Source organism: Mustela erminea, chromosome 20 (assembly GCF_009829155.1).
Source record: "Mustela erminea isolate mMusErm1 chromosome 20, mMusErm1.Pri, whole genome shotgun sequence".
Taxonomy (NCBI): Eukaryota; Metazoa; Chordata; class Mammalia; order Carnivora; family Mustelidae; genus Mustela; species Mustela erminea.
Genome location: NC_045633.1, coordinates 33104467 through 33131829, shown reverse-complemented (window position 1 = coordinate 33131829; position 27363 = coordinate 33104467). Strand labels below are relative to the sequence as shown.

Below are 27363 nucleotides of genomic sequence, written 5' to 3'. Positions count from 1 at the left end.
TGAGCCTGGAAAGAGTCATTTCTTTAGAAAGCTGTTTCCAGTGAGCACCCAGCTCCAGCGCACCTGGACCAGCCAATTCAATAACCAAAGCCACTTCCTGCGCGTAGGAAGGTCACGTGGTTGCACGTCCTTGACCATCACGACAGAACACAAGACGTTGTCAACGGAAAAGAAGAAACATTCCTGTTTTTTTTTACCCCAAATATCAGCAACTGAGGCTTTTGTCTAAAGCGACAATTTCTGAAGGAATAAGGCTTTCTTCCACTCCATGTAATTCAAAGTCATTTTGAAAAGAAAAAAAAGGAGGCGGCCTGGGCTTGGCATTAAGATACGAACTCAGGGATGGGGCAACCTCTACCAGCCGGCTGTGTTCACATGAATGACATTCACAACTTCTTGGGGACACCCTGGTTTCCCCACCTGGAAAATGCAGACAGAGTTGTAGCAAGGAATAAACCCCCCATGTACCTGGTGCTGAGAAATGCAACTTGAATTTGATGGGTTTTGTTGTTTCGTTCTTATAAAAAGCTATTAAACTGTATTGAAATGTGTTTGTTGGGGCGCCTGGGTGGCTCAGTCAGTTAAGCGTCTACCTTCGGCTCAGGTCATGATCCCGGGGTCTTGGGATCCAGCCCCGCGTCGGGCTCCCTGCTCAGTGGAGCCTGCTTCTCCCTCTGCCTGCTACTCACCCTGCTTGTGCTCTCTCTCTCTCTGACAGATACATAAAAATAAAATCTTTAAAAAAGGAATGTATTTGCTTAGGGGATGCCTGGATGGCTCAGTGGGTTAAGCATCTGCCTTTAGCTCAAGTCATGATCCTGGGGTCCTGGACTGAGTCCCATGTCGGGCTCCCTGCTCAGTGGGAATCTATTTCTCCCTCTCCCTCTGCCCCTTCCCACCGATGCACTCTCTCTCTCAAATAAAATAAATTTAAAAAATGTATTTGTTTATATGAAGGTCCCCTACGTTCAGGATAATCCTGTGATTTACTGCTGTTTCTTCCACAGTTCCTGGCACGGGACAGATGAGATGACGTTCTAGTAAAGTTAAGACCACAGGGACATAAAGCACATCTGTGACTGCTGGGGGCTGGGGGGCAGGGCTAGATTACAAAGGGGCAGAAGGGAATTCTGGGGTGGGGGGGGCGGTGATCGATCTAGCTGCGTCTTGATTGCCGAACTCACGGGACACTTCCAGGGGCGCAGAGGGAAGTTTGCTGTGTGTAAATTATACCTCAGCTCCAATTCATTCAGGACAAAGTGCCGGGAAAGAATGAAGAGATGTTTCTCGGTTCATTCCTTCACTCGTTCCATAATCTGCTGAGTCGGGCCACTGGCAGTATGGTGGTAGCCTGGCCAGAGGTGGCCCTGTCCCCTTTGGGGCTCACACCTACGGGGGAGACGGCCATTCAACACAAGTCCCTAAGGGGCAGTGAGGGTTCTGATGAGGGACGGGGCCAGGGAGTGAGGAACGATATGGCCTGAGGAGGAGAGAGGCCCCCGCCCAGAGAGGGACATTTCTAGCATGAACAGGAGTTAGCCGGGGGGTCGGGAGAGGCAGGAGTGTCAAGGAAGGAAGAAGGTAGCCAGCGCCAGTCCTCGGGTGGGCTGAGGCAGGAATGAAACGCAGGTAGCAAGGATACAGGGCAAAGAGAGACCCCCCAGGATGGGGCTGGGGCTTTGAATGGGCTAAAAAGTCTGCTTTAACCGCTGGGCACGGGCACTCGAGAGCCAGGTTTAGAAGACGGGCCTACCCCTCATCCCAGCAACGCTTCTCTTCTGGGGACGCCAAGTGGCCACTAGAGTGTGTATTGAGGCCTTTTCTGGAAGAGCAAAAGACCGGAAACCGTGTCCGTCACCCGCAGACCAGGTCTCCCAATCGCGGCGTGTTCCCACAACGTACCGCGAGCTCTGAACCGTGGTGAGGCCGTCAAGGCCGGGACCATGTCTACCGGCGCCCGGAGCGTACTGGGGGAGGCCACGAAGCCAGGGACAGGATGACACAGAGCATCACGTTCCTATGTGCTGAGAGTCTGCACCTCCTCCATGTTTTGCGTGGCTACACGGCTATGCAGAGGTGAGGATTTAAAGTCATGCCCAGGAACGATCAACAGCCAAGTCCAGGAGAGAGAGCGGTCGCCTTCAAGGCGGACTGGGATGAGGGAGGGGCTGCAACTCCATCTCTGATGTTTTGTTTCTTTTACAAATACAGGACTGCACGCTGACCCCACGTTCAGGGTAAAGCTGGGTGTTGGTATATGGATATTCGCACGTATTTCTGAAATTTTAAATATTACAGACCTAACATTAAAAAAACAAAAAACCAAAAAACAACACAGGTAAGTTCCTTGTTGCTTCAGGGAGAGAATGAACTTGCCGACAGCAAGGTAGCTGGGGCCAGGAAGTCCTGTGGTCCGGGGACAGTGGGTCATAGCCCGTAAGGGGGCACTACATACAGTGGGGAGATTTTATCTAGGTTTCAGACAGATGTAGGCGGTAGCTGCAACAGGCCTTAGTGGCCGGGTGGATGTGGGGAGAGGGCTGAGGAAGGGAGAGAAGCAGGGGCGCCTCCTGTGGGAGGGGCCTGGACATGTCCGAGGGCTACTGAGAAGGGGCATGTGACAGCAGGAGCGTCCTGGGGTGGGGTGGGGGAGACCATATTAAGGAGCCTTATTTTGGGGCACCTGGCTGGCTCAGTCGGTTAAGCATCTGACTCTTGATTTCAACCCAGGTCATGATCCTGGGGCCGTGGGATCGAGTCCCACGTTGGGCTCCACGGTCAGTGTGGAGTCTGCTTCTCCCTCTCTCTCTGCTCCTTCCCCAGCTTGTGCTTTCTCTCAAATAAATAAAAAATAAAATAAGAAAGCCTCATTTTATCCTCATTCGTAAGAGCAGCAACTACGTAGGTGAACATCATTTCCTGTGCATTCCCTCGTGCCAGGCGCCGGGCTAAGGCTCTGGAGAACGACCGTCCGCCGGCGCTCCTCACGGGGACCTCACAGTGTGAGGCAGGTACACCCGTCTCCCTCCTTTGACAGACTCAAGATGTCCTGTCCGGTGACACAGCCAGGAACCGGTCTGATGTTCTGTATTCAAAACAGCCCACCCGTACGGCGGGGCCTGCACCTGCGTATCCACTCACGGCCGCACGACGGGGCCGGACTTCCACGACACGACTGCTCTACAGTCCAGATGTCAACATGCCTGAATCTCAAAAGCGGGACGGCCCGCACCCCAAGGCCAACCCACTCCTGGGATTAGGGGAGGGAACCAGAACACACTCGTACCCAGTGCACACGGGCCAGTGAACGGAGGCCGCGATTAGACACTGCTGCATCCGATTCCCCTAACGGCCCCATGGCGGGAATATAAACCCCGTACTCCAGGCGGGGAAACCGAGGCTCAGACGGGTAACGTGACTTGTCCAGGTCACGTGGCTAGAAAAGGCTCTGAATCGGACTGAGCAAGCCTCCGCGTTTCCCCCCACCCTTTGTCTGGCCTGCCCGTCGTCCATTCATTCGCTCGCTCGCTCACCTACTGAAATCCTGAAAAGGATCCTGAAAGCATCCTGAAAGCACCTACTGTGTCACGCAGTCTGCCGGGCACTGGGGACAGGAGAAAGCAGACCCCCATCTCGGTGAGAGAAATCAGACACCCATCTTGCCTCCGCGGCGCCCGCAGACAACAAGGCCGGGCCAACTGAAAACGGGCAATTTGCATATTGGAAAAGCCCAGCCACACAGCTCGTCTATCCAACGTTGACAGCAATAGTAAGGTGTTCCATTAAGAAGCGATCCGTTGTGGATTAATTTTTTTTTTTTGCAAAGCTTTGAATCTCGCACGGGAGTCGGGGCAGTGACTCGAGGCCCTCTGAAACGCACGAGGCATTCAGGGACTATAAAAGGATTATGAAAAATATTATATTCCAAAAACAGCAGGCAAACAACAGCTGCCTTAAGTTTTCAATAGCAGCCGGTGGAAAACACTCACCCGTGGTAATTTCCAGAGACCAATCCCCCTGTAGTTTATCCGATCCCCGGTTGAAATTTCCATACCCGACCCTCTATCTGCAGTAATAATAACCCAAATTCCATTTAGTGTTCATTTGAGCAGTCAGGATAAAGTCATTTCTTATTATCTCCCTACTGTGTAAAAAACAGCTTGAAGGTAGGAAGTCAGCAAGCATTTTCACCAAAAAGTAATTATTGTAAGTGACATTTTTACTGCTGGCGTGCCATAAGGCGGACTGTGCATTCAGAAGGACAAGTTGCTGAAACAAAATGACAGGGTACTCTGTGACATTCTGACAAGAACCCAAACATTATTTAACTGGTGGCTGGTCTGATGCACCACTTTTCATTATGTCCATAGTTTAGGCTTTGAGCCCCTGCCAAGCCAGGAAATTCCAAGTGACTGTAAAGACAGACAAGTATGGGGAGAAGAGAGAGGGGAAGGAGAAGATGGGGGTGGGGCGCTGCCAAACAGGGCTGGGGAGCAGCACGGCCGGGGCCCGGCACATGGGGATGGGAGCGAGGGGCGAAATCAAGGAGACGAGGAAAAGCGGCTGCGGGGGTAGAGCAGAGTGGGAGACGGAGCCGGGGGCGGGGGGTGGCAGGCTCGTGCGCTGTGGCTGCACAGTGGGGCCAGGGTGGACCAAAGGTCCTGGGGTGCCCCGTGCAGGCATCCTGGGTCCAGGGGGAGCCCTGGTGGCCTGGAAGGACCCTGTCCTGCCCAGGGCCTTCCCGGGAGATGGGGCTGACAGCTTCAAAGGCCACCACGGTGTGGCCGCCAGTCTGCAACGCTTCTCAGTGGAGTTCAGATGTGGGTTCCGTGCCGCAGCCGCGGAATCCGAGCTGATGTGTCGGGACCTGCTTGCCTTCTTCGAAGAGACCCCCCAACCCCGCGCCTCTCCACCTCGAAGACGCACGGTGACGCTCGTCTGCCCTCCTGATTTCCGTCAGAAAGCGACCAGGCCTGCCCCACACGGTCCCATGAGAGCCCTTCACTGACGTCCCCAGTGCCAGACCCAGACCCAGACCCAGCAGCGGCGGAGCCCAGCCGTGAGGATGAGCTCCTCCGTCCCGAACCCCGCCTCAGGGTCTGACAGCAGACACCTGCCGCCCCTGAGGACCACCGCCGACTTCTCCAGGCCAAGAAAAAATGTGGAGCTGTTTTGTTTCTGAGCCTGAACAGCCTTTTGATGGATTACATGGGCTTGAAACAAAATACACGGACACTTTAATACATGTCAGAGCTTTCTACACCCTTGGTTGTTTTCTACTGAGAAAGGAACAGAGGAACCTAGCAGCATACAGACGTGTGTCCACACTACAGAACAGCCTCCTTCCCGAGGGCTGGGGCCTGCGTCTGACACCATGGGGAAAGGCAGCCAGGTGCCTCCCCAGGTCCCACTCCCAAGGGTCCCCGGCAGTCACCCGACCCACAGGAAAGGACCATTCCCAAACAGGCGGCGGCATCGAGCATCAGTGCATATCGTCCCTGCACCCAGGCCTCGCCTGCCCCCTCCTTGGGTTGGCAACACTGTCTCCGGCCCCGAGCCAGCGCAGTTATTGCCTGAAGTCACCGGAAATCTCAGCAAACAGACCCAATTCCTTGTGGTTACTATTTTTCTTCCCCAGATGGCAGAAGGAATAACCTGGGCAACGTTTGGGGCAGGGGGAGCTGCGGAGAGGCGCCAGAGGCTGGGTGGGACCCGTTGCTGTGTCAGGAAGGGAAATGTCTCTATCGGTCCGAGTTTCTTCTGGAACACACACCACCAGTGCTTCTCTCCCATACACACGGCCCCGGGCCAGCACAGAAGGCAGGCAGATGAGACTAGAGCTCTGGTGCATGGTAGGTACTGGGCGGTGTGTGTGTGTGTGTGAGCGAAACGTTTTTAAAAGCCTGTCCAAGGAAACTCGTCTAGTGACGTCAAAGCCAAAATACTTCACTTATTAACAAAGAGAAAAGCCCCCGTAAAAGTAAGGTTGTTTGTTAACTTGACCCATGAATAGTGTACCTCCCCAAACTTGACCTCTAAGCACTTGGAGAAAGGGCCTGTGTCTTTCATTCAGCGAGGCGGTCCTCTAAGTGCCGGCAGGGCGCTAGGAGATGGGGCGCGGTGGGGAGCCGGGCAGACTTCAGGAAGCAAGTCGTGGTCACCAAGACCCTGAGACAAGGGCAGGGCAGGGACGCTTGGGGGGTGTGTGTGCGGGGGGCACCATGACATGGAAGCTGAGGCTGGGTGAGCCGGGAGTGAGTGAGGAAAAGATGGGGGCCGGGTCGCACACTGAGAAGGTGGGGCTCTGGGTGGGGAAGGGGCCGCGGCAGGGGAGGGCCCCAGCCGGCTGTGCCATCGGGAAGGAAGGCTCTGAGGCGTGCGCCAGGGTGGGCACCGCGGGAAGGGGAAGCAAAAGGATCGGAGAGACACTTAGGGAACAGGAAGTGTCGGCACGCACACGAGCGCGTTCGGGAGGGCGCGTGAGGACGACAGAAGGGTGGGGAGAGGCTGCCCGACTTGGGCTTAGACCACAGGGGTGGGGGCAGCGGGACGCTGTTCACCGAAGCGGGCAGTTCTGGGGAGACAAGGCTGAGTCCAAGGTTGGGTGGACTTCACCAGAGGGGGCGCTGAGCTCCCGGCTCTGGTGGTGGCAGTGGGCCTGCCGTGGGAGCAGGGAGGAGGCAGGACCGTCCTCGGCTGGGCACCTCAGCCCGGTGCACAGCACAGGGGGGGGGGGGCAAGAGATGGTTTTTCACTCTTTTCTCCCCCAACTGGGAAAGCGCGCGCGGTGGCGGTGGGGGAGCTGGGGAGACATTCTCCGTAACCCTGGGGCTGACCCACGTGGCGCCTTCCTGTGGCGGTGGCCGAGTCGGGGTGGGCTTGGCAGACGATTCGGGGCGTCTGTCTGCCCTCTCTCGGGGGGCCTCGTGTTTCTGGTGTGTGTTTTATAAGCTCTGAAGTCACTCTGCACATCAAAGGCAGAGTTTGGGAAATTCGACGTTCATTGAACTCAGCTCAAAATTAAAAACGCTGCTCAAATTACCATTCATCTCTTGTCGTGAACTCGGCCTGGCAAAGTTACAGAAGCAGCACTGGGTCACACACTTGGCCCAGCTTTAGGAGCTCGGTGCTCACCCCGGTTTCCAGCTTTTCTGCAGATCCATACTGATTTAGAAATAATGCTTTCAAATTACCTTCAATAACCTTATTACCGAAACAGCTGTGTGTATGAACACTTATCAATGCGTCCCTGTGCATTAAGAGAAAATGTATGTCATACAAACAGTCTAAATATATATTACCGAGATGGGAAAAAACAAACCCTCTAGTTAAATTGCTTTGCTGTAATCAAAGATTAATCACCGTGCGAGCGCGTGTGAGTGTGTGCGCCCGCGCGCCCGTGGCCTCGCTCTTCCTCTAGGTTCCTTCCTGGCTTCGGGCAGACCTGCCCGGCCTTTTCCGAAGGCCAATGCTCCCCGGCGGACAGGTCACACTCGCTGTTCCGAGAGCAGAACTAATTTCCCCAGATTTGCAAGAGGCGGTTTTGAATGTGGTTTTATTCCTGAACCTTCCAGGCCTGCAGCTCAGAGACTCTCCTTTCCCCCAGGAGCCCCGGGAGAACCACAGGCTTCACGGGGTCCGTCTGTCTGGAGATGCTAGCGTCCCCCACCAGGAGTGGCCCGTCCCCTCTCAACGACACCGCCGGGCCGCCTGGCGTGCGGGTAATGATGTTTGGACTGTGACAGAACGTTCCTTAGAGAATCCGGGGCTGACGGCAGCCGCTGGACGTGCCGGTGTCGGGGGCTGCGACCCGGTTTTCCAGCAGGACACGGGTGGGGGGGCTGGCACGTCCCCTCCCTGGGGCACCGGGTCGCGCGGGGGCAGCGGATGGGGACTAGGCAAGCTATTAAGGTGCGTTATTTTACACCTCCTCCTGATCTCTCCACACTGCTTTACTTAATTTGTGATGAAATTGTTGAGAAAGGGTACTTAATGTAGGACAGTCAGTAAAAGTAATTTATCATCTCCCCGCTTCAGTGCTCACGTTATCCGCGAACTCATTTTCCGCATTCATCATGCAATCAGCCTATTATTTGCATATTAATCAGGCAGTGGACCATGAAAGAACTGTATCGCAGCCAAATGCGGCACTATCTCAGGAGAAACACTCCGTAATTATCATACATCAGTGTTATGCTGCGGTAATTGATTATAACATCCTTCGGCTGCCCCTGGGGAGCCCCGCTGCTCACCCGGCTCCAGGCACTCTGGACAGACTGTCCTCCTCCTCCCCAAAACAGACGAGGCGCGGCTCTTTGCTCTGCTCTGACTGCTATTTCGCTGGAGTATGGATTCTCTCTCCTGATCTCAGGAGCTATTTCAACCACGTGGAACCGAGCTGCCCGTGACGCACGGGGCCGAGCGCGGGTCTAGCCAGGAGGAAGGCACATCCCTCTGCACTCCACGCCCCGTCGCTCCCCCTTCCCAGCTTTTGGCTTCGGAGGTACTGCGAACAGCTTCCCAGAAAGTTTCCTTATCAGACAAAACGCTACAGCTCCAGTCCCTCCTTGTCGCAAAGTTGGTACAAAGGCAGTTTGGCTGCTTTATTTAGGTGCCAAATGACAGACTAATTTTGGTCCTCTTGTAAAGGACAAATCCAACATCTGCCAATTCAGACTCGGGCTATATTTAGGGACTCTACTTCCAAAGGGAAGAACAAAACACAAAATCAGGAGGAAGCCGGTGATGGAGGCTCCTGGCTGGCTCTCTAGCGGAGACGCCTTCCTCCTCTCGCGAGGGCCCCGAGTGTGGCCCAGGGGCCAGCGTGCATCGGGGGACCAGGGGCCTGGAGGCCCGGGGTCCCGGGCTGGCTCAGGGCCTCCGGCAGGGAGAGGGCATGACAGCCGAAAGGCAGGGCTGTCCCTTAGCACGGGAGAGGGCGCTGGGCCACCGTGTGTATTTCCCTTGGATGTAGACGGGAAGGTTTCAAAGCAGCGTGGACATGTCTCACGGGCCAGATGGATTACAAATGTTTCATTGCAAAACTTCACAGAATTGGGTCCGACTCTGCCACTGACCTGTCACTGGGTTCTCTCCCCTTCTCCCGGCCGAAATATAAGGGATGCATCCCAGAATAACACAGGTATCAGATTTTCTACTGTCTTCTGTCTTGGATCTGCTTTTTTGTTATTTGTCCAAATGTGTAATTCGAACCGGTTTTGCTCCTTGGTTTGAAATGTGGCCTTCACTTCTCTCTGAGTGTAGTTCCAAGGACCTACGTGGTTCCAAGGACCCCCGTGGTGGGGGGACTACGCCCTCAGGGGCAAATGACAGCTCGCCTGGACCCAAGCTGGGCCGCTGGTCTCAGGACTGTCTTCCTGCTGTTTCCATCTTCCTGACTGGGGCCGAATCACCTCTTATTTCTGGGCCTTGGTCTTCTCCGTCTATAAGACTGGGGAAATCATTTCCTCTTACTGCTGAGGGATTAAAGGTATTAGCAGTGTGGCCGGCACACGGACACACAAATACGTGCGTTTCCTCATTTTACTCCTACCACATTTTTTAAACTACCTGAGCATGTTCAGCCGTTCAAGCGTTCTTCGGCCTTCCCGAGAACCAAACCACTGAAAACCCAAGTCCTCGTTTGCCCCTGTGACCTACTTTTGCTTCTTGCACTGAATGCCCAGTGTACTGTAAATTCTGTTTTCCAAAGGAAGTCTAACGGGGACAGAAGGCAGACACGTCCAGAGGCCCGTGACCAGGGCCTGCAAGGGCTTTCTCCGAAAGGGGAGCTGGGGTGTGCCAGCACGGAGGGGGATGGTACTGTCCCTCGCCTCTGCCAATGGTCAACCCTTGTGTCCAGACAAGATGGCCTGGTTCCATGATGGTTCGCGCCCCAGACGCCACGAGGGGTAACCCGCAGTCTTATTCTGGAAGCTCAGGATTTGGGATCGATTTTACACAACGGTGGCTGGACAGGCAGCTTCCAAACAAGGATGGCATTTCAGAGAAGCGGAGAATCTGGAGAGCTTCGCGCAGGTCATCCCTTCAGGGGACCCTCGGTGCCGGCTGCCACGCAGCGATGTTCGCGCCAACGAGCTCCACCCAGGGAGTGAGCGGCTCGAATTTTTTCCCGTTTTGAAGGCAGAGGCCTGATATTTGGGATGTGCATGTGCACGACGCTGCAGCTCTCCCTGGACACCGCGGCGGCACAGGACGGTACTGGTTGTGGCGTCGGCAGAAATAAAGGCTCCGACAGCGCTTGCTCCGGGCCAGCCTGCTGTGGAGGCTTCTGTGCACAAAGTCATTTAAACCTCCCAACAGCCTAGCGGACAGGTACTGTCTTCTCCCCCTTACAGACGGCACTGAGACTCAGTGAGATCGAGTCACTTGCCCAAGGCCACACAATCACTCACTGGCAGCGGCTGGACGAGCCCGTGGCAGTCCGTGGAGCCGGCCTCATTGCGCTGCTCGTTGGCGCTCAAGGCTGCTCTCTGTGGGAGAGTTTCTTAGGTTTTGCTGTTAAAAGTAGTATTTTATTTTATATTTTATTTTATTTTCTAGATTTTATTAGCGAGAGCGTGTGCCTGCCAGTGGTGGGGAGGGGCAGAGGCAGAGAGAGAAGCAGGTGCCCCGCCCAGCAGAGAGCCCGATGTGGGGCTCGATCCCAGGACCCTGCGATCATGGCCTGAGCTGAAGGCAGTCGCTTTAACTGACGGAACTGCCCAGAGGATGTTAAAAGTAATTTGCATCTCTCTCACTCGTGACTGGTTAAGTGAAATACGGTATATATCCAGACACGGGACTCCCTACGGCTGTAAAAAGAGGACGTGTACTCTGTGTACCGGCCTGGGAAGCGTCTGCGGTGTATTGCTAGTTGAGAAGAGAAGGCACAGCCCTTTGAGGCCTGCGTGCTCCCTTCTCTGTGGAACAGTATCCAGCACCGGCTACGGGGAACTGGGAGCAGAATCGTCTCTGGGGAGGGCGGCTGGGAGGCTGGGGGATCAGGGAAGGTGGGCGACTTATTTTTAAAGAAGTGTGTAAGCCCTTCAAAATCTTGCCTTTTATAATCATGGTGCCATTTCATTTATTCAAGAAAACCCACAACTCATCATTTAAAAAAAAAGTCAAATAAATCTGTTACTTTGAGTTACTCTAATTCTCTCCTTTTTTTTTTTTTTTTTTTTCCTTTTTGGTAGCGGCATGGTGGCAAATCCCACTTTATGCCAGAGCAGCCTTTCCCGGGAACGGTGAGGCTGACATCTCCTGCCTGAGAGCAAACCTGGAGCAGGCTGCCTGCTCAGTGCTGGCTGCCCACGGAGGCCTGTGCGGGGCCTTCAGGCACAGTATGCTCCAGGGGAGGGCAGGCGGGGCTGGGCCTCCACTCTCCCCTGCCCTTCTGTGTTGTACTGGGGCTGCTTCAGGGTCATGTGGCCGGTCTGCTGCAACCAATCCCACGATAGTCCCAGGGGCTACGAGAGCTGAAAAGCAGCGTGGGCATGAGCACGAGGGGGAGGTGGGACCAACGAGTCACACTGCGAGGGAATCTGTCAGAGGGCAGGCTCCTGTCCCGTGGCGTGCGGGCTGGGAGGGGGCCTCCCTCTGAGGCCCTCATGGGCTTGCTGTGCCCCAGTCTGTATCTTGTCGCTCTTGAAGGATTAGCTGTAGTACAGCCAAACCCCTTCTCACCCGAGCTCGGCTGAGAGAAGGTTGACAATTTCTGAAAGACATTAATCAGAAGGAAATTCACAGAGCACAGTTTCCGGGACCATCCTGGCACGCACGGGGAGACGCCTTACTCTTGGAAGAGCAAGTTACGGCACCGCACCCAAGGTGGGCAAGGAATTTTCTAGGCCCTGGTGGGAAGTTCCTGAGTTGTACCTCGCCCAGGGTCTCAGGCCTGGCTGGTTCTGGAGCACACACTCCTCAGGCTCACCTTCTCTCCAGAAAGAGCCACCGGCAGGGGAAGAAGCATGGAGATGAGAGGCAGCAGGCTGGCTTCCCAGGCCCAGCACCGCCAGGGGACAGGTCGCCAAGGTCACCCAGAAAGAGCAAGGAGCCTTGGTCCCTCCCGCGTCTGTGCTTTTCTCCTTCCTGTACAGCCTCCAGGCAGCACAGTGACTTCAGCTACACAGAGGAAAGACAAAATTCTCCCAGAACCCACTTTCTTCCTGTCATTTTATTATTATTATTAAAAAAAAATATTTTAAGTAATCTCTATGCCCCAAGTGGGGGTCAAGCCCAGAGCCCCGAGATCAAGAATCATGCGCACCAGCAACTGAGCCAGCCAGTCGCTCCCTACTGTCATTTTAAGAGGAAAATAAAAAAGCTGATTGAGGCGCTTCTCACCTTTTCCAAAGGTTCCACCCATGCCCCATTCTTCCCGGCTCCGAACCTCATGCCTGCAGAGCTCCCTCTGTGATGTTCTCCCCACCGGCGCCTTGGCCCTTCCCGGCTCGGCCCCTCCTGGGGACTCCCTTAGTGCCGCGGGGTCTGCACCCACACATGCCCGACGACAGACAACAGGAAGGGAGGCTGTGCCTGCATCCAGAAACCTGTCTTTTCTGACCGTACGGAAGCCGGTCATTTCTTTATTATGGCATTCTTGATACAATGAAAGCACCGTAACGTAGGTTTCAATCAAGAAAGAAAAGAAACGAATGAACACTCTGTTCTGCAGGCCACCATGTCACCGCATCCTGGAGACAATGAGTGGGTGCGCAAGGCTGAGCCCCACGTCCCATGAGGGCCGGCAGCCATCTCGCTCGGGGAAGGGCATGTGCTAGTTTACCTGCGGCCTTCTAGAATTTTCTTTTGTCTCTCTGTTGTCTGAGACTAGGTCTAAGTCAGTTATACACAAATCTTTTCAGGAGTTAGAGAGTAACTCTTTCGGGAGAGAACCAGCGGTTACTATCGTTGACTGATTTATTCTGATGAGAAGGAAAGGGGGCGCCCGGGTGGCTCAGTTAAGTGTCTGCCTTTGGGATCGAGCCCCAAGATGGGCTCCCTGCTCAGCCTGCTTCTCCCTCTGCTCAAGCATGTTCTCTCTCTCAAATATATAAATAAATAAAGAAGACCCCCCCCGCCAAGGGAAAAAAACCCCAAATCAAATCTGGTCTAATGTGCCAGATGATGAGTTTCAGACAGGGCCACGGAATCTTCTGGGGGGTGCGCCCAGCCCCTCCCCTTCCTACTGCCATGCTACCCAAATGCCTGCATGAGAATCCGATAGCGGAGTTCAAAGCACTAACCCTGCACATACCTTCCCGGTCATCTCATGGGCACGAAACGAGAGTCATTATGCATATCACAAAGGAATGTCAGCCTGTCCCTCACCAGGGACTGCGGCCGCGGGACTCTCCGGGGTGCATGAGGCCATGTATGGCACCCAGCCCGTGGCCGTCGTGTCAGTGAGGGCGCACACGTGAGACCACCCACGTTCAAGACGCTGTCACAGCTGTCCCCTCCAGAGGCATCTGATGCCATGCTGAGAACAGGGACACGGAGCCATGGAATTCTCCATGGGGGGCGGGGTGGAGACGACTTGGAACCCACAGCCCCCCACTGACACAACACTGGGAAAAAAGCTGGATGTTCTAGAATTCATCTGAGGAGGCTGGGCCATCCTTTCGTTTAGAGTCTGCAATAATCCATCGGAGGCCGGACCGGAAGCTTGTTAGCTCCAGTACCCAAATGCTTTCCTCTTAAAAAGTTACACAGCGGTCGGGGCACCTGGGTGGCTCAGTGGGTTAAGCCGCTGCCTTCGGCTCAGGTCATGATCTCAGGGTCCTGAGATCGAGTCCCACATCGGGCTCTCTGCTCAGCAGGGAGCCTGCTTCCCTCTCTCTCTCTCTGCCTGCCTCTCCATCTACTTGTGATTTCTCTCTGTCAAATAAATAAATAAAATCTTAAAAAAAAAAAAAAGTTACACAGCGGAGCGTACTGTCCTCTGGAATGTAATGACTAGCATCGCATCCAGGAAAATCGCTACCAACCCCCCCACCCCGGCTCTTTTATTTCTGCCCCTTTTAGATCGTCTCTTGTCTCCTTCCTTCCCTTGGGGCAAAAAGATTAATCACACCAAGGAACTGTGAATATGAAATGAGCTTCAGGGAAGGAAAATGGAAAAAAAAAAAAATCCAGTGGCTTCCTGGAGCGTATCTACCTAGTGATCCAGGCATGGACCTACCTACCTAGCTATCCGTGGGCACGCATGCAACCCCCTTCCTTGAAGCTCAAGGTTTTCTTCCCTTTAATAAAGCCAGCTGCCCGGTAAGCTTGGACAGCAGGACCCACTCCAAGAAGACCAGCCGCACAGGGATCCCCCCCTCCTGTAAGCGCTTTCCTGGCTTCCCCAGAGCACCGCGATTGCTAGGCACTGCGAGGTCGGCTGATGCGCCATACCGGGAGCAGACGACAGACAAAAGAAGACGTGGAGAGTCTATCCCTAAAGGCCTCCCCGCCAATCCACCTTCAAGCACGCCTGCCCTATTCGATCAAAGACGACCCTGGATGGAGCTGGCGACGCCCCTCCCCGAGACACTGGCCACTTTGAAAGAAGCCGGCTCAGAAATGTTTGCGCAGGGCTGGGCTGCCTGGAAACACATTCACTAGTACGATCTGAAGTTCTGGCCTTTAAGCCCCACAGCCTCTTCTTTTTAAAAGATACTCATGTGATTGGCACGGAACCCCCCGCTTTCCTGATCCTTCATCGAGGCCCCCACAGCTTCCGAGAAAACGCACAGGTCGCCAGCAGTAGAGGGCATCAAGCTTCCTGAAGGCCCAAAGCCATCACCCCAATGCTCAGATCATCAAAGCAACATTCGGGAATGGTTCCGGTCACCGAGAGGAACTGGTGATGGGATTCCAAGTTCGGTCTCTCTCTCGCTGTGAAACTCACCAACAAGCTTGACATACAAATCGTTAAGGGAAACAGAGACCCTGGGGGCGACAGCGCCGGGCAGGAAGAGGCAGACGGGGATTCTGTAGTGAGGCAAACGGATTCCCGCGTCAGCAGTCTGCGGCTCGGATGAGTGAGGCCACACTCCACTTGCGGGCATCATCGCCATGGTAACGGAGCACAGAGCCCTGCGCGGGCCCACGCGTTCTCCGCTCTGAGACGTACCTCCCTCCCTGAAGGGCTGTGGACAGGCCAGTGTCCCAGAGGCCTTCCGCGCTTGGGACGCCCCTCACCGCCAGGCCAGCTCGGAGGCCCGGAGGCTCACACGCTGAGCGTTTCTCGCCGGTGTTCAGGACGGGGTTGGGGTAATCCTTCTGCTGCCACCAGTCCTCACAGAGCCACCATCAAGGACAGCATCTTTCTAGGTCCGCGGGGCATCTTGGAAGGATTCCGTGGTAGCCATGGTGAGGACAGAGAACCAGAACCCTGGGGAAATCCTAGAACCGGGGCCTTCATGACCGTGCCTTTGGGGCAGCGTCACTGAAGCCTTCCTCAGAGACACCCTGATTCTCTCCTGGGTCGGGGAAGATTCTGGACTCTCCTCTGGGCATCCATCCCAGTGATTTACCAGTAGTCACCATCATAAAATGATTCTGTTCTTCACATCTAAATTCCATATACTGAGAAGCTCAGCGACTTTGATTTTTAGAAACGCTCTTGAAAAGATAACACTGATAGTGAAGAAACACTCCTGCCACCGTGATAATCGTCCCTCTCGTTCCGACAAGCACTATCTAGTCTTTGCCGATCCAGAGAAACATTTTGGCTTAGCTACCATTGTGATATTAAAAGAATTTAGGAGGATCTGGGTGGCTCGGTCGGTTGAGTGTCCGACTCTTTGGGCTCAGGTCATGATCGTAGGGTCCCGGGATCGAGCCTCGCATAGGGCTCCGCACCGCGCGGGGAGGCTGCTGGACATTCCCCTTCCTCCTCTGCCCCCTCACCTCCCCATGCATGCGTACGCACTCTCTAAAATAAATAAATCTTTAAAAAAATTATATTTTTCTAGAATATATGAAGTATTTTTCGATTTCTCTCCACAATCACCATGACTACTATGTCCACAGTTTCCCTATTGCTGACTGACAACGTGCATGGTGGGGGAACGGTCTGCAGTCCGTCTTCGTCTGGCTGAGGTGACACGGGGAGAGGCCCGCCTGCCCCATCTTCACGGAAACCACTGGAAAGTTCTTCAGTGCTCACTTTTACCCAGGGGCTCCCTACCTCTGCCAATCTGCAGACCTTCCAAGAGTTCCACGCATCGCCTTATTCTATACCTTACAAATACCATTAATGGCCCTCCAAGGAGCCCGCTGTGGTTTTCCTACGTTGGGAACGTGACGACGGACAATGGAAGTCCAGCACGGTACCAACGACCTGCCGTACGAGAAAGAGCGGAAGGCCATTCTTTTTAAGGATTTGTTCGCGCGTGGAGAAGATTTGGGCATCGATCATAACGGACCTGGAATTGCAGGTTTCCCGTTTTATTTAGGAGCAAGTGATTTTGATCACATCCTGCCACGTTTGGTCCTGACTCCCGTGGGGCAGGAAATGCTCTCGGAGGGCTCAGTGGGAGGCCAGCTCTCTGTGGGAGCAAGAGGCAGGGCCGATTTTCCGTGCAAGTGTCTGCAAAGCTCGGGTGCTAACAGCTCTGGGCACCACTTGCCCTGCCGCATCCGGAAGGGGCGCCGGGGTCGGGTGAGTCCTCCAGGGCTTGCCAGTGACACTGCCCGACCCGCAAATGACGCGAGAAGGAAGAACCTGGGATCCTTCTGCGGGCGGACAACCACGCCAGTTAGATGCCCAGCCGAGGAGACTGACCATTTGGGTACAGGCAGCCTCCTGCCCCCACCTGGGTCAAAAGCACACGGGGACACCCCACGCGCGACCCCGCTGGGCACCGTGCCACCAGCGGCCGGTCGCTGCATCTGTGCGTGGTTTGGCATCTCCCAGCAGTAGCGGCCGCTGCCGGCCAGCTGTTCCCCGCGCTACACATGTTTTCCCTCGTGAAACTTGCAGCAGGCTGGCGGGCTTCGCGCTCCTCACTTAGCTTTGTTTGTGTTTCCAATGAATCAATGGGATATGGAGACTAATCAACATGTTTAGAAAAGTAAGGGAAAAACGAGGAACAGCTCAAGATGCTGCCTGTGCCTGGAAGCCGGGTGAGCCGAGCTCTGCGCCAGCGGGAGTGTGCGGAGGACACGCAAGGGGGTTGGGGAGCACGGCGCCGCTGCAAGGGGTCTGCAAGGCAGGAACGTCGCCTCCGAGACCTCGGGGCTTCAGACGCCAGCAGGCAGCCACCAGTGTCCCAGTCGGCGGGCACTCCAGGCCTCCCCCCCGCCCCCGCCTCCAGGCTGGATTCGCATCCTCAGCCCAGAGCTCCCGGGCATCAGTGGGTCTGTATCCAGTCACACCCCAAACGGTTCCCAGCGGCCCTCGGCTGGCTCCTTTATGTGACCCTGCCTGCCGTGTCCTTCTTCCCTAGCCTTCTTGCTTGAAGGTGGCCCCAAGTTCTTCCAAATGGACTGAACTTCTCCCCACCATGACTCTGCTGGGGGAACATCGCGCATTTGATCCTGTCCCCTCCTATTCATCCAGAAGCCCTCTGGGTAGAGAATCTGTCTCTGGCTCGGACCCCAGCCCCCAGGCCCGAGCACCAGAAGCCACAGACGGGTGGAAGACTTTGGCGGCGAGCAGGAACATGCTGGAGGAAACCCCTGCTCGCCTGCCGACTCTCCCTGTCTCCATTAGAATGTAGGACCACGTGAACCTAGCGTGCCAACGGGACAGAGCATTTTCAGCCCCGCTGGATCCAGCACCAGGGATCCACCAGACCAGAGGACAGGGAAATATACATACAGGGGACGCAAGTCTTTCACACCAAACAACAGAAATCAGCTACTTACCTGAGCTCACACAGCCCTGCTGCAGGGGGTCCTGTAGTGACGTCACAGAATGGAGAACTGAGTAAGACAAGGGTGACAATTAGATGAGGAAACAAGCCACAGCGCTTAGAGCTTCCTAATGCACCCAGCCCAGTGGAATGCGGGACAGCGTAAGGGCCCCGAAGGTCCCACTCCTTCCGGGGGGGGCCTGAACTCGGGGCCCGTGCAGGCAGGCACAGCTCTGCCGGGAGAGAGCCGGGACCTCCTGGCGGGGGCAGGTGGAAGCCAGAGCCGTGCTGTCTTTCACCTCTGTGTCTTTCGCTGATTTTCTCTCCTGATTCCCTGATTTAGCTTCTTGACTTTTACTTGTATTTATGTATCAACAGCATTTTCTTAATTAGTAACTCATTTCCCGCTGCTTATAAAATGAGCGAGGCACGACCTTCTCTCCCCTAAAAGCTGCCGTCGTCCCAAAGCGACAGGTGGAGGAGGAAGGGGACAGTTCACGGCCTCCGGGCACCGGGCGACCACTGAGGACTCAGCGGGCAGCCTCCTGGGCACATTTCCCCTCCCCCCGCCCCGTAGGTGCTCTGGCCGGGGCTGCCCTTACCTGGCCCCTGCTGCTGTCCCTGCACGGGCAGGACACCCTGGCCCAGCTCGCCGTTGAGCCAGAGCTGCATCCGGATGAAGGGTTCGCGGCCTTTCTGCGTCAGCTTGCTCCAAGGCTTTGGCCGGGACAGCATGTCACTGACGCTGCCCTGGGATAGGCCTAGGACCTGGAGTGGCAATCAAAGACACGGCATCAGGGGCGGGATGTACCACGAGGCCGAGATGGGCGACACCCAGTGTGCATTTTAGGGGCTGAGCACAGACTGCGTTCCCCCGCCCCCACCCCACCCCTGGGCCTGGTGGAGGGCCCCAGCCTGGGGTGGGGGAATAAACTTTTCAGGGTCATGAGGGGGCATTGCCCTGGCAAGGGGGCATTAATGTCCTAGCTTTCTGCTCCCAGGGAGAGGGAACAGGATGTCGCCAGGGGCCTCAATCCTGCTGAGGCCCCCGGGCTCTCATCCTGACACCCTGAGGAGGTAGTATTGAAGCCATCTTGCTCTCTGGGGGCGCCAAGAAAGGGAGAGGTGCTGGGGGGCCAAGGACCCCTTTGGCGGCCAGAGCAGCGGATGCTGGTGGGATGCGGGAGGCCGGTCGTCCTTGGGGCGCCGGGCCTGGCTGGCCTTTGGAGAGGTCCGCTCTCTCTGACCACGCCCTGCTCTGCAGTGGGGGCCCAGAGGTGAGCCGGCGGCAATGGGGGCGCCAGCCCGGGAGTGAGACTCCCTGCAGACGACCGACAAGTTGCACGTACATGCCCGAGTTTTCTCGAACGCTCACATATGGCCATACATATGTATGGGCACAAACACCCCCCACAGGACACAGATGCAGCCCAGAGATATTTAGGGGCTGCATTCGATCACTCTTTTGAAAAGTTCTCAAGTTCCAGAATAAACTGCACTCACGGGCCAAACAAGTTCAACGCTATTAAGTCTCTGCTAAATTTAAGGCATGAGCACAAATGTCTATTTAAATGTTCTCCCATGATATTTTTACAACACTGAACTAGAAATTTCAAGGGACTTTAAATTCTCAGCCTCACTTCTCTCCACCCCATCACCTTTTGCAAAATCAGGACAAAGAGATCACCGTTGAGATATTGTAAGGCTCCGAGGCTTGCGACGTTGCGAACGCTGACGGGAAGGCAGGACAGTGCGGGGCTGGAGGGGACACGGGGCAGGGGGGAGGGAGGGAGACCCCGCGTGGGGCCCCATCAGAGGCCACAGCTGACCCTGCCATGTGCCCTCCTCCAGGGAGGCCGCCTTTTAGGGGAGCGGAGGGCTTCTCACGATGCTAGGAAATGACGCTGAGTTATTATGTTTATCTTCTGCTTTACATGCCCGGTAAATCCCCATTATTCTGAATCTGTTACCAGGAAATGCCAAGAACAGAAAGGGTCTGGGGGCTCATTCACGAACTGTTGTGCTTTCAGGAGCCAGGGAGGGAAGACGTGCAGAAGGGGGCTCCCGGGGCCAGCTGCGGGCACGGCCCCGCTGCCCGAGCCATGGATTCTGGGCAGGTCATTTCACCAGTCTGACTGAACAGATTATGATTATTATTATGATTATTCGGAATTATGAGAAGGTACGACTGATTATGCCTATCACGTGACACGAGATTTTCCTATCTCGTGCCTTTTGTGTCTCTGCACACTGGGGGGCTCCCTATGGGCTCAGATCTTTTTTGGCCAAAAAAAAAAAAAGCCTGTGGAGGTGCGTCTGGCAGAGAGGTGGGACTTGAACTCAGTCACCGGCCGCCTGGGGGGCTACAGTTGACTTCCCTGACCCTCACTTCCATTTTCCGTCGAGTGGCGACATCAGCGTCACCGGGAGCAGAAAGGAGCGTGGGGGGTGGCGGGGCCTCACCCCAGCCGGGGACACGGCAGATGGAACATTCGCCGGCCAGCCCCTCCGGAAGTCCGGGGGTGGACGAGCCTTTCTGCTCCGCGGCTCAGCACAGGGGCGACGGCCGCGTCCTGCAGAGCGAGGGGCAAAGCCAGGCCCCGGAACCCAGCCCCTTACCTTCTCCCCGAAGATCCTCTGACAGATGCCGTTCTTGGCCAGCTTCTCCTTCACCTGCCGGGTGAGCTCGATGGTGTCCACCTCCTGGTACATGTAGATCTCGTACTGCTCCGGGGTCAGCGGAGGCACCGAGGGCTTGGCGGGCTTGGACATGGGCACGATCGGGGAGGAGGGCAGGGGGCTGTTCTGGGGCGTCTCGCTGCGGCTGGCCCCGGTGAGGCTCAGCTCCGAGCTCTGGGAGTACGGCGACTCGGCGCTGGGCCACTCCTTCCAGTACTCCGACGACGAGGGTCCCTGGAGCTGGCTGCGCTCGGCCCGCGGCTGGCTGCTGCCACCTTTCTCCTTCGCGCCGCCCGTGTCTTCCGACTTGGTGTCCTCGGGGGGCGCGGTGCCCTTGCGCTCGGGCTGGACGGGGCTCCACCAGTGGTCCTTCCACACGCCGCCGCGGCCCAGCTCGCTCTTCACGTGTCTCAGGACCCCCTGGGCGGACTCGGCCGCTCCCTGGAGGTCCAGCCCGGGCGCGTCCTGGGACTCCTTTTTGAGGGCCGGGGGGTTGGGCAGAGCGGCGGCGCCGGCATCGGGGGCGGAGGGGGGCTTCTTCAAGGAGAGGGCGAGCGGAGGGTAGCTGGACACGGACGACATGGGCGAGGAGGGTATCAACTTGGGGGTCAGGATGGTGAGGTCTGCCTGGGACAGTGGCGCGGGCTTTAAGGCGGGGTCGAGGGCGGCCTGCTGGGCCTCCATTTCGCGGCGGGCCTGCTGCAGGATGGAGCGGATGGCGTCGTCGGAGCTCCCGCTGCTGGACGTGGACGACGGCTGGGCTGGCTCTGCTGCACGGAGCAAACACAGATGTGAGATGGTGGCGGGCTCGCCCCCTGCGGCTGGGAACTCGCTGCTTTCCCCCCCGCTTCCTTCTAACCGGGCCTCCCACAAAATGCGGATTCTCCGGGAGAACCAAGCTGCCCTCTTCTGCCAACGTTTCCTCGGGCAGGGGACCCCGCGAGCTTCCTGTCTGGGCAGGGCCAGATGGACTAATGTCACCTCTCTGAGACCCGCTGGCCTTTACCTCACACCATCTAAAAGGGTTCGTTATCCCCGAGTGTGGGGGGCAGAGGGCAACAGGCAAACACCCGGGGACACGCCACCATCCCTGAGGATTTCTAAACAAAATTCTCGTGTGCTAAATTCCAAAACTGTAGTGGTTGTGTCAACCTTTAGGAACAGAATTTCTGCTAACGGTTGCAGTGTGAGACCAGAGTCTCCAGTGAGACACGGTGTGCCTGGGCTGCCTCACGTTTCTTCCTCCCGGGGCAGGTGACTGTGGCGTGGCCAGCAACAGTGGCCAGGCCTTGGCCGGGAAGCCAGGGCTGCGACCTTGGGGGAGTCACAGGGGATGGCTAGGCCTCAGGATGCCCCTCTGTGAGCGTGGGATGGGTGATGGGTTAGATCGAGGACTCTTAATGAGGGCTCTGCCCCAGAATCACTCGCTGGGCTTGTTAAAATGCATGTGCCCAGGCCCCAGCCCCCAGGAGACCGAGGAGCAAGGCCCTGGCTGAGCTGCGCAGGCTGAAGGCTCCCGTTCGCAGACACCTTCGCGTCCGGGGGAGGGAATCACACAAGCCAGCTCTTCATCCACCTTGAATGAGTTTAAAAAATCCTTCAAGCAACAGGGACAACCTTTTAGGCCTCTCGAGGCCTTGGTTTCACTGGGTGACCAGAGGCCCCGCTTCTCGGACCCACGTGATCCCCACAGCACCCTCGGGGTGCAGGTGGAACCCCACTGCTCTGCAGGAGAAACTGGGCCTTTCTGCTCCTGATTCGGGGCTGCCTCCCACCCCATCAGGGTGTCCGGCCAAGCTTCTTTGTTCAGCCACCCGGGGGGAGGGCCTGGCTTGCAAGTCAGCTCTGGTCTGGTGAGGACGAGCTACGCCACATGGAAGGTTCCCCCAGCGTCAGGCCTGAGGCCTCACAGGACAGTCTCCCACCCGGTGCCCTGCGGTCCCTGTGAGGAGGCAGATGGTGGCAGAGGGGCAGGTGCCGGGACAGGAGCTGAGAGACCCGGTTTGCCACCCAGGACGTGCTGTTTAACAAGTCTGTGCACAGCGTTCTCACTCGGGGCCCGAGTCTGAGAATCAGCGGGAGTGAGAACAGTACGTGTGTTTCAGGGCAACGGGGAGGACCGAGGCTAGACAGGACGGGGCGGTAAAACTGCCAAGCCCAGGCCTGGTCCCCAGAAGGGAGCTCCGGGCTCGCACTGAATGAATCACACGGGAGTGGGCTGGCCTGGGGGGAGGGCCCGGGGGGTGGCCTGGAGGGAGCCCTCCGCCCAGGTCCGCGGGCAAGCGGCTCCGCAGACAGGGGCCTCATGGGTACGGGGCCGGTGTGTGCCCACATGCCGCACCCCAGAGCGAGAACCCAGGCGCTCGGGTCTCCTCCTGGCAGCAGGTCTGAGCCGAATCTACAGCCGGTGTGCCTCACAGTCAGCACCCCCGAGCATGGGAACACTCTCCCCCGGCGGACGAGGCAGCTCTCAGGGAGGCCACCGGACCGCAGAGCCGGACCTCTGCCCACTACAACCTCCCACTCGGCCACGTTCATTCTGGAAAGCAGCTTGGGACTGATTTTGCACCCGTTCTCTTTCAGGGTTTAGTCAAGGACGTATCCGAGTAACAAAGCCCATGTGGCATCCAGAGAAGGAAACGAGACACACACTGCCTGTCCACGTAAGTCAGGGACAGTCCAGGCCAGGGGTACCCTTCTTGAGTCAATGCTAGGATGTGGCCTGATAAAAAGACGGGTAACTATGGGAAGATGGAGGTCACGCAGACCTGCTCCCCTCTGCACTTGCCTAAAACCTTGAAAACACACCTTCTACTGCGTGGTTTTTTTTTTTTTTTTTTTTTTTAAAGTTAATTACCACGAAGTACAACACTCATGACAATTCTTCTAATTAAGCCTGGAAGACAGTGGTCAGAGTAGCGGATTCCGTACCCGTTTTCTGCACCTGCAGCTCCCTTTTGGCTTGTTCCAGGATGGACTTGATTGCTTCGTCGGATCCGGAATCGGAGGCTCGGATCCGGGTCGTGATGTTACCTGCGGGAAGAAGCCACAGCCATGACGTCAGAGCCGCCGATGGTGAAGCAAACAGCCAAACACAAAATCAGTGCTGCGCGAAGAGGTCATTCTGATCAGCGGCTCCCGAGCCGAGCCGAGGCCGGTGGTTAGGGAGGCAGGCGTGGCCTCCCGCTGAGCCGTACCTGCGGAGCGTGCCACGTCACGGCCCCGGGCAGGAAGGGCTTCCTGCGGAATCTACCTGGTGGCCAGCGGGACGAGCTCTCCCACTGACCCCAACTGGACGGCACCCGCGGGGCGGGACCAGGGAGAGCAGGCCAACCCACTCCGGCGCGAAACCAGAGGAAGGCCCGAAAAAGACACTGGTGTTTGCGAGTTGTTTAAAAGGGACCCCAACAATTGCTTTGGCCTGGGACCGTGCTCGAGGTTCTGCACGTCTGTTGGGACACTGGTGTCCCCCCCTCAAAAAGCAACGATGGGAGAGGCGGGTGGAGGGTGGAGGCGGATGACCTATCGGTCAAGGGCACATACAAGGTGAAGAGGCTGAAGGCTTCCTGTTCCGGCTCTAGGATCACATGCCGTCTTTCAAAAATTTATGAATGAGGCGAGGAGCCTGCAGGGCTCCATCGAGGACAAGACCTCAGTCTCTTGGTCACAGGGTGGCGCTCTGCAGAGTAGCCACATGCACGGACGCACGGAAGCTACGGAGGCCCGGGGGCTGGCCCGGGCTCCTTCTGGAAGCCTTCCACAGAGCATATCTGACTTCTCCACTGCCTGCTAAGTATGCGCCGCCACACCAAACCATTGCAAAACAAGCAGACCGCGGGGGCCAAGCCCCTTTCAAGATGCAGCACCAAGGAGCGCAGGGGGGCCCAGAAGAGAACCGACCACGTGTGGAGTTCGCTGGAATGTGTTCGTTCTGTAGCACCTTTAACCCAGTTCAGAGTTTAAAGGAAGTACAAGGAAGCAGCAGCATGTCACCTGACTCAGCCATCTGATTTTTCTCAGAGCGATGACTGTTACGCTCTTGCCCGCTTCTGAGAAAGGGGTGGGGGGGTGTAATTTGCACCTGAACGGGGGCAGGGATGGCACTGGGGCACTGATTCTTAGGGGCGCTTTCTCTCCTGGCCTCTTCCGCACCCGGCAGAGCGCGGGCAGCTCAGGAGGAAGGGACGTACGTCCTTGGGCCCGTGCTCTGTTTCATACTTACTAGCTGTTTCTCCATCAGGTTCCAGGCCAGAATCACACTGCACAGTGTTTAACCCAAATGCACAGCTAAGGACATGCTGCTTCCTAGGTTTTACTAACTGCAAAGAAAAACACCTGCCTGCGACATACCTTCGGACCCATTTCTTCGTTTCGGTACTTCCTGAAATAGTCTGTTCAGGCTCTGGCCTGGGTTCTCTGTTGAAAAACAAGTGTGGTAAGAACAAAACAATCAGGGGGATGGTGGTGTTGACGATATGGGCTGTGCGACATGACATCTGAGCCGCCTGTCACTACAGAAAGGGCTCAGGGCTTCCTGTGCGACTCGGGAGTTAACCAGAAACTTCTGAGAGGCCCTTCCCTGGCCAGCCGGCCTGCAGAGGCCACGGCTCTGCTGCGGAAGATCAGACAGACCTAAAGAGTGGCCCACAGCACCGACGCCATGAGGGTCCAACGGAGGGGAGCACCGCCTGCCGCCAAGCGCATGGCCCACCAGCCCCCAGAACAAAGCTCACATTAATCATCCAAAGACAGTCGATTTCAGTAAACATTGCCAGAGAGAGCTCGATGTGCTTTGTGCAAATCGACGCCGTTTGGAACGGCTCCCTCCTCCGTTTGTCGTGTTTCAAATGCGTCTGGTAAGATCTACCCCTCTCTACCACTGCTGGTTTAGCAGAACGAACCCCGTCGTTCAACAGGGATGCGATTCTTTCAATCAGGGACTCGAACGGACTTTTGCTCTTTTGGGGGAGTGTGGGGCAGGAAGGCTGTTTCAATAAAACTTTCACGCGTCTTTCTCCAGGCAGGCGTGTTTGGCTCACGGAGCTGCACAAATCGCTAACAGAGGCCAGCACCGGGAGGGAAGCCGGCCACAGGACACGCTCCCTTGTGGGTGCGGGGAAGAGGAGAGGACACGTGGCTGATACGCTCCCCCCAGGCCTGACCCCGGCTGCTGCTGCCACGGCCCTAGGGCCGGATGCCACCGGAGGGCTCCGTGGGTGAGGCCGGCACCCACGGCCCATCGGACCACTGGACATTACACCCGTTGGGATGTGTGTACGGGGTGTGATTCTGTCTGATTCGGTGAGGTTCTGGGTCTCCTATATGCGAGGTGCTCAGCGGGGGTCAGAGGCCAGCCCCCCCGCACCCCCCCCGCCCCAATCTATGGGCTCTGGCTCACGCCTGCCGACCCTCGGCCCCTAGAGATGGCAAAACTCAAGAGAACTTTACCTGATGTGATGCGCAAATGTTTTGCCGCGCGCGCACACGCACAGTCACACGCACACGCACACGCACACACACAGCCCTGACCGGGCTCCCACGCTGGCGCCGGCCCCCGAGAGCCTCTCACCTCTTTGTCTGCCTTGGATGCTGCGAAGAGCCAAGATGTTCTGCTCGTCCGAGAGGAACTGCTTCATCTTGTGAAAGGGCTCCTTGCCGCGAACGGTCAGTTTATTCCATGGCTTGGGCCGGGCCAGAATCTCGCTCACGGACCCTTGAGACAGTCCCAAGACATAGTGTCCGAAAATGCGCTGTCCGATATTGTGCTTGATCAACTGTTCCTTCACCTGCCGGGCGATTTCGGCCGTGTCTATCTCCTCGCCCTCGGAGACGCTCCCAGCGCTTTCTGACTGGCTGGGAGACGGGGCCATGCCATTTACATCTGGGCTCTGTTGTAATGGACTTTGGGAAGATATGGAGTTTGTGCTGTATGGACCTGTTGAAAAAATCATGCTTGTGCTTCCTGCTTCCTGTATGGCCTTGGAGTAGAAGGACTGCATGAGCTGTCGTTGGAGGAGGGAGTTTAGTGCAAATTTTCCCGAAGAAGCCAGGGGTAGGCTGGGGCTCGCCAGGGATGAGCTGAAAAAGTCTTGCGTTAACCCCGCTGGTGAGAACTGGTGTGTACCATTAGTATTGGAAGCCTGCTCCCCCGTGTTGCGGGACAACTGAGGAGGAGGGGAGGCCGGCATGGGTCCAGGGCGCCGACTCTCAGGCTGGTCTTTCCCTTTTCTCCTGGCTGACCCTACAAGGAAGGGCAAACATAATGCATTATGGGGGATTCAAAAGGGAAAAAAAACCAAGACCAAAATGCCAAGTTTGCCCCGCACAAGGGAAAAAAAAAAAGTGCAGATTTTTTCCAAGGGCCAATGAGGTGTGTTGGTTTGTTTTTCGATTGAATTTTTCAGTTAGCCAAACGAGGCCCCCCGAAACAAGCAACATGCATTTCATGTTTGCACCTTTCTTGTACGTTGCAGCCTGGAGAGTCCCCTCGACACGGATTCAAACCCCTAACGTGGCAAGGGGCCGGTACCACACACAGTAAAGAGTCGACAGGTCGCGGGGCCTCGGGTCGGCCGCTAGCGTTCGAGCTATTACCGGAAGGGCCCCGCCTGAGGCGCAGCAAACACTGACATTTGGGGACCAACGGATCCTCGCACACCACTTGCTCTGAGGCGAAAGCACTGCACCGAGTCCGCTCGATCGAAGGCACGCACATTTTTAAGAACGAAATATCATCGGAGCCCGAGACATTGTTAAACGGTTTACCAGCTGCCAAAACCAGAAGCAGTCAGTGACGCCACCATTTTGGGACGAGCAAAGAAAGGCTAAGGAC

At 56.4% G+C, this 27363-nt stretch overlaps 1 protein-coding gene across 11 annotated transcripts in view; it reads right to left on the bottom strand.

The window, feature by feature from the left end:
* The window catches only part of CUX1 (cut like homeobox 1), a 352520-nt gene that overhangs the window by 43895 nt on the left and 281262 nt on the right, over positions 1–27363 (bottom strand). For 4 of the 11 annotated variants that reach the window (XM_032328405.1, XM_032328400.1, XM_032328402.1 and 1 more), the window contains exons 15-20: positions 26101–26772; positions 24882–24947; positions 23463–23564; positions 20472–21301; positions 18455–18620; positions 17866–17922 (exon numbers count right to left, since the gene is read on the bottom strand). The exons of 3 other annotated variants lie outside the window; for them this stretch is intronic. In XM_032328405.1, the coding sequence (XP_032184296.1) occupies positions 17866–17922; positions 18455–18620; positions 20472–21301; positions 23463–23564; positions 24882–24947; positions 26101–26772 (1893 nt within the window). The remainder of the gene's footprint in view (positions 1–17865; positions 17923–18454; positions 18621–20471; positions 21302–23462; positions 23565–24881; positions 24948–26100; positions 26773–27363) is intronic. 4 more of the 11 variants (XM_032328410.1, XM_032328403.1, XM_032328406.1 and 1 more) reach the window with 3 other exon arrangements.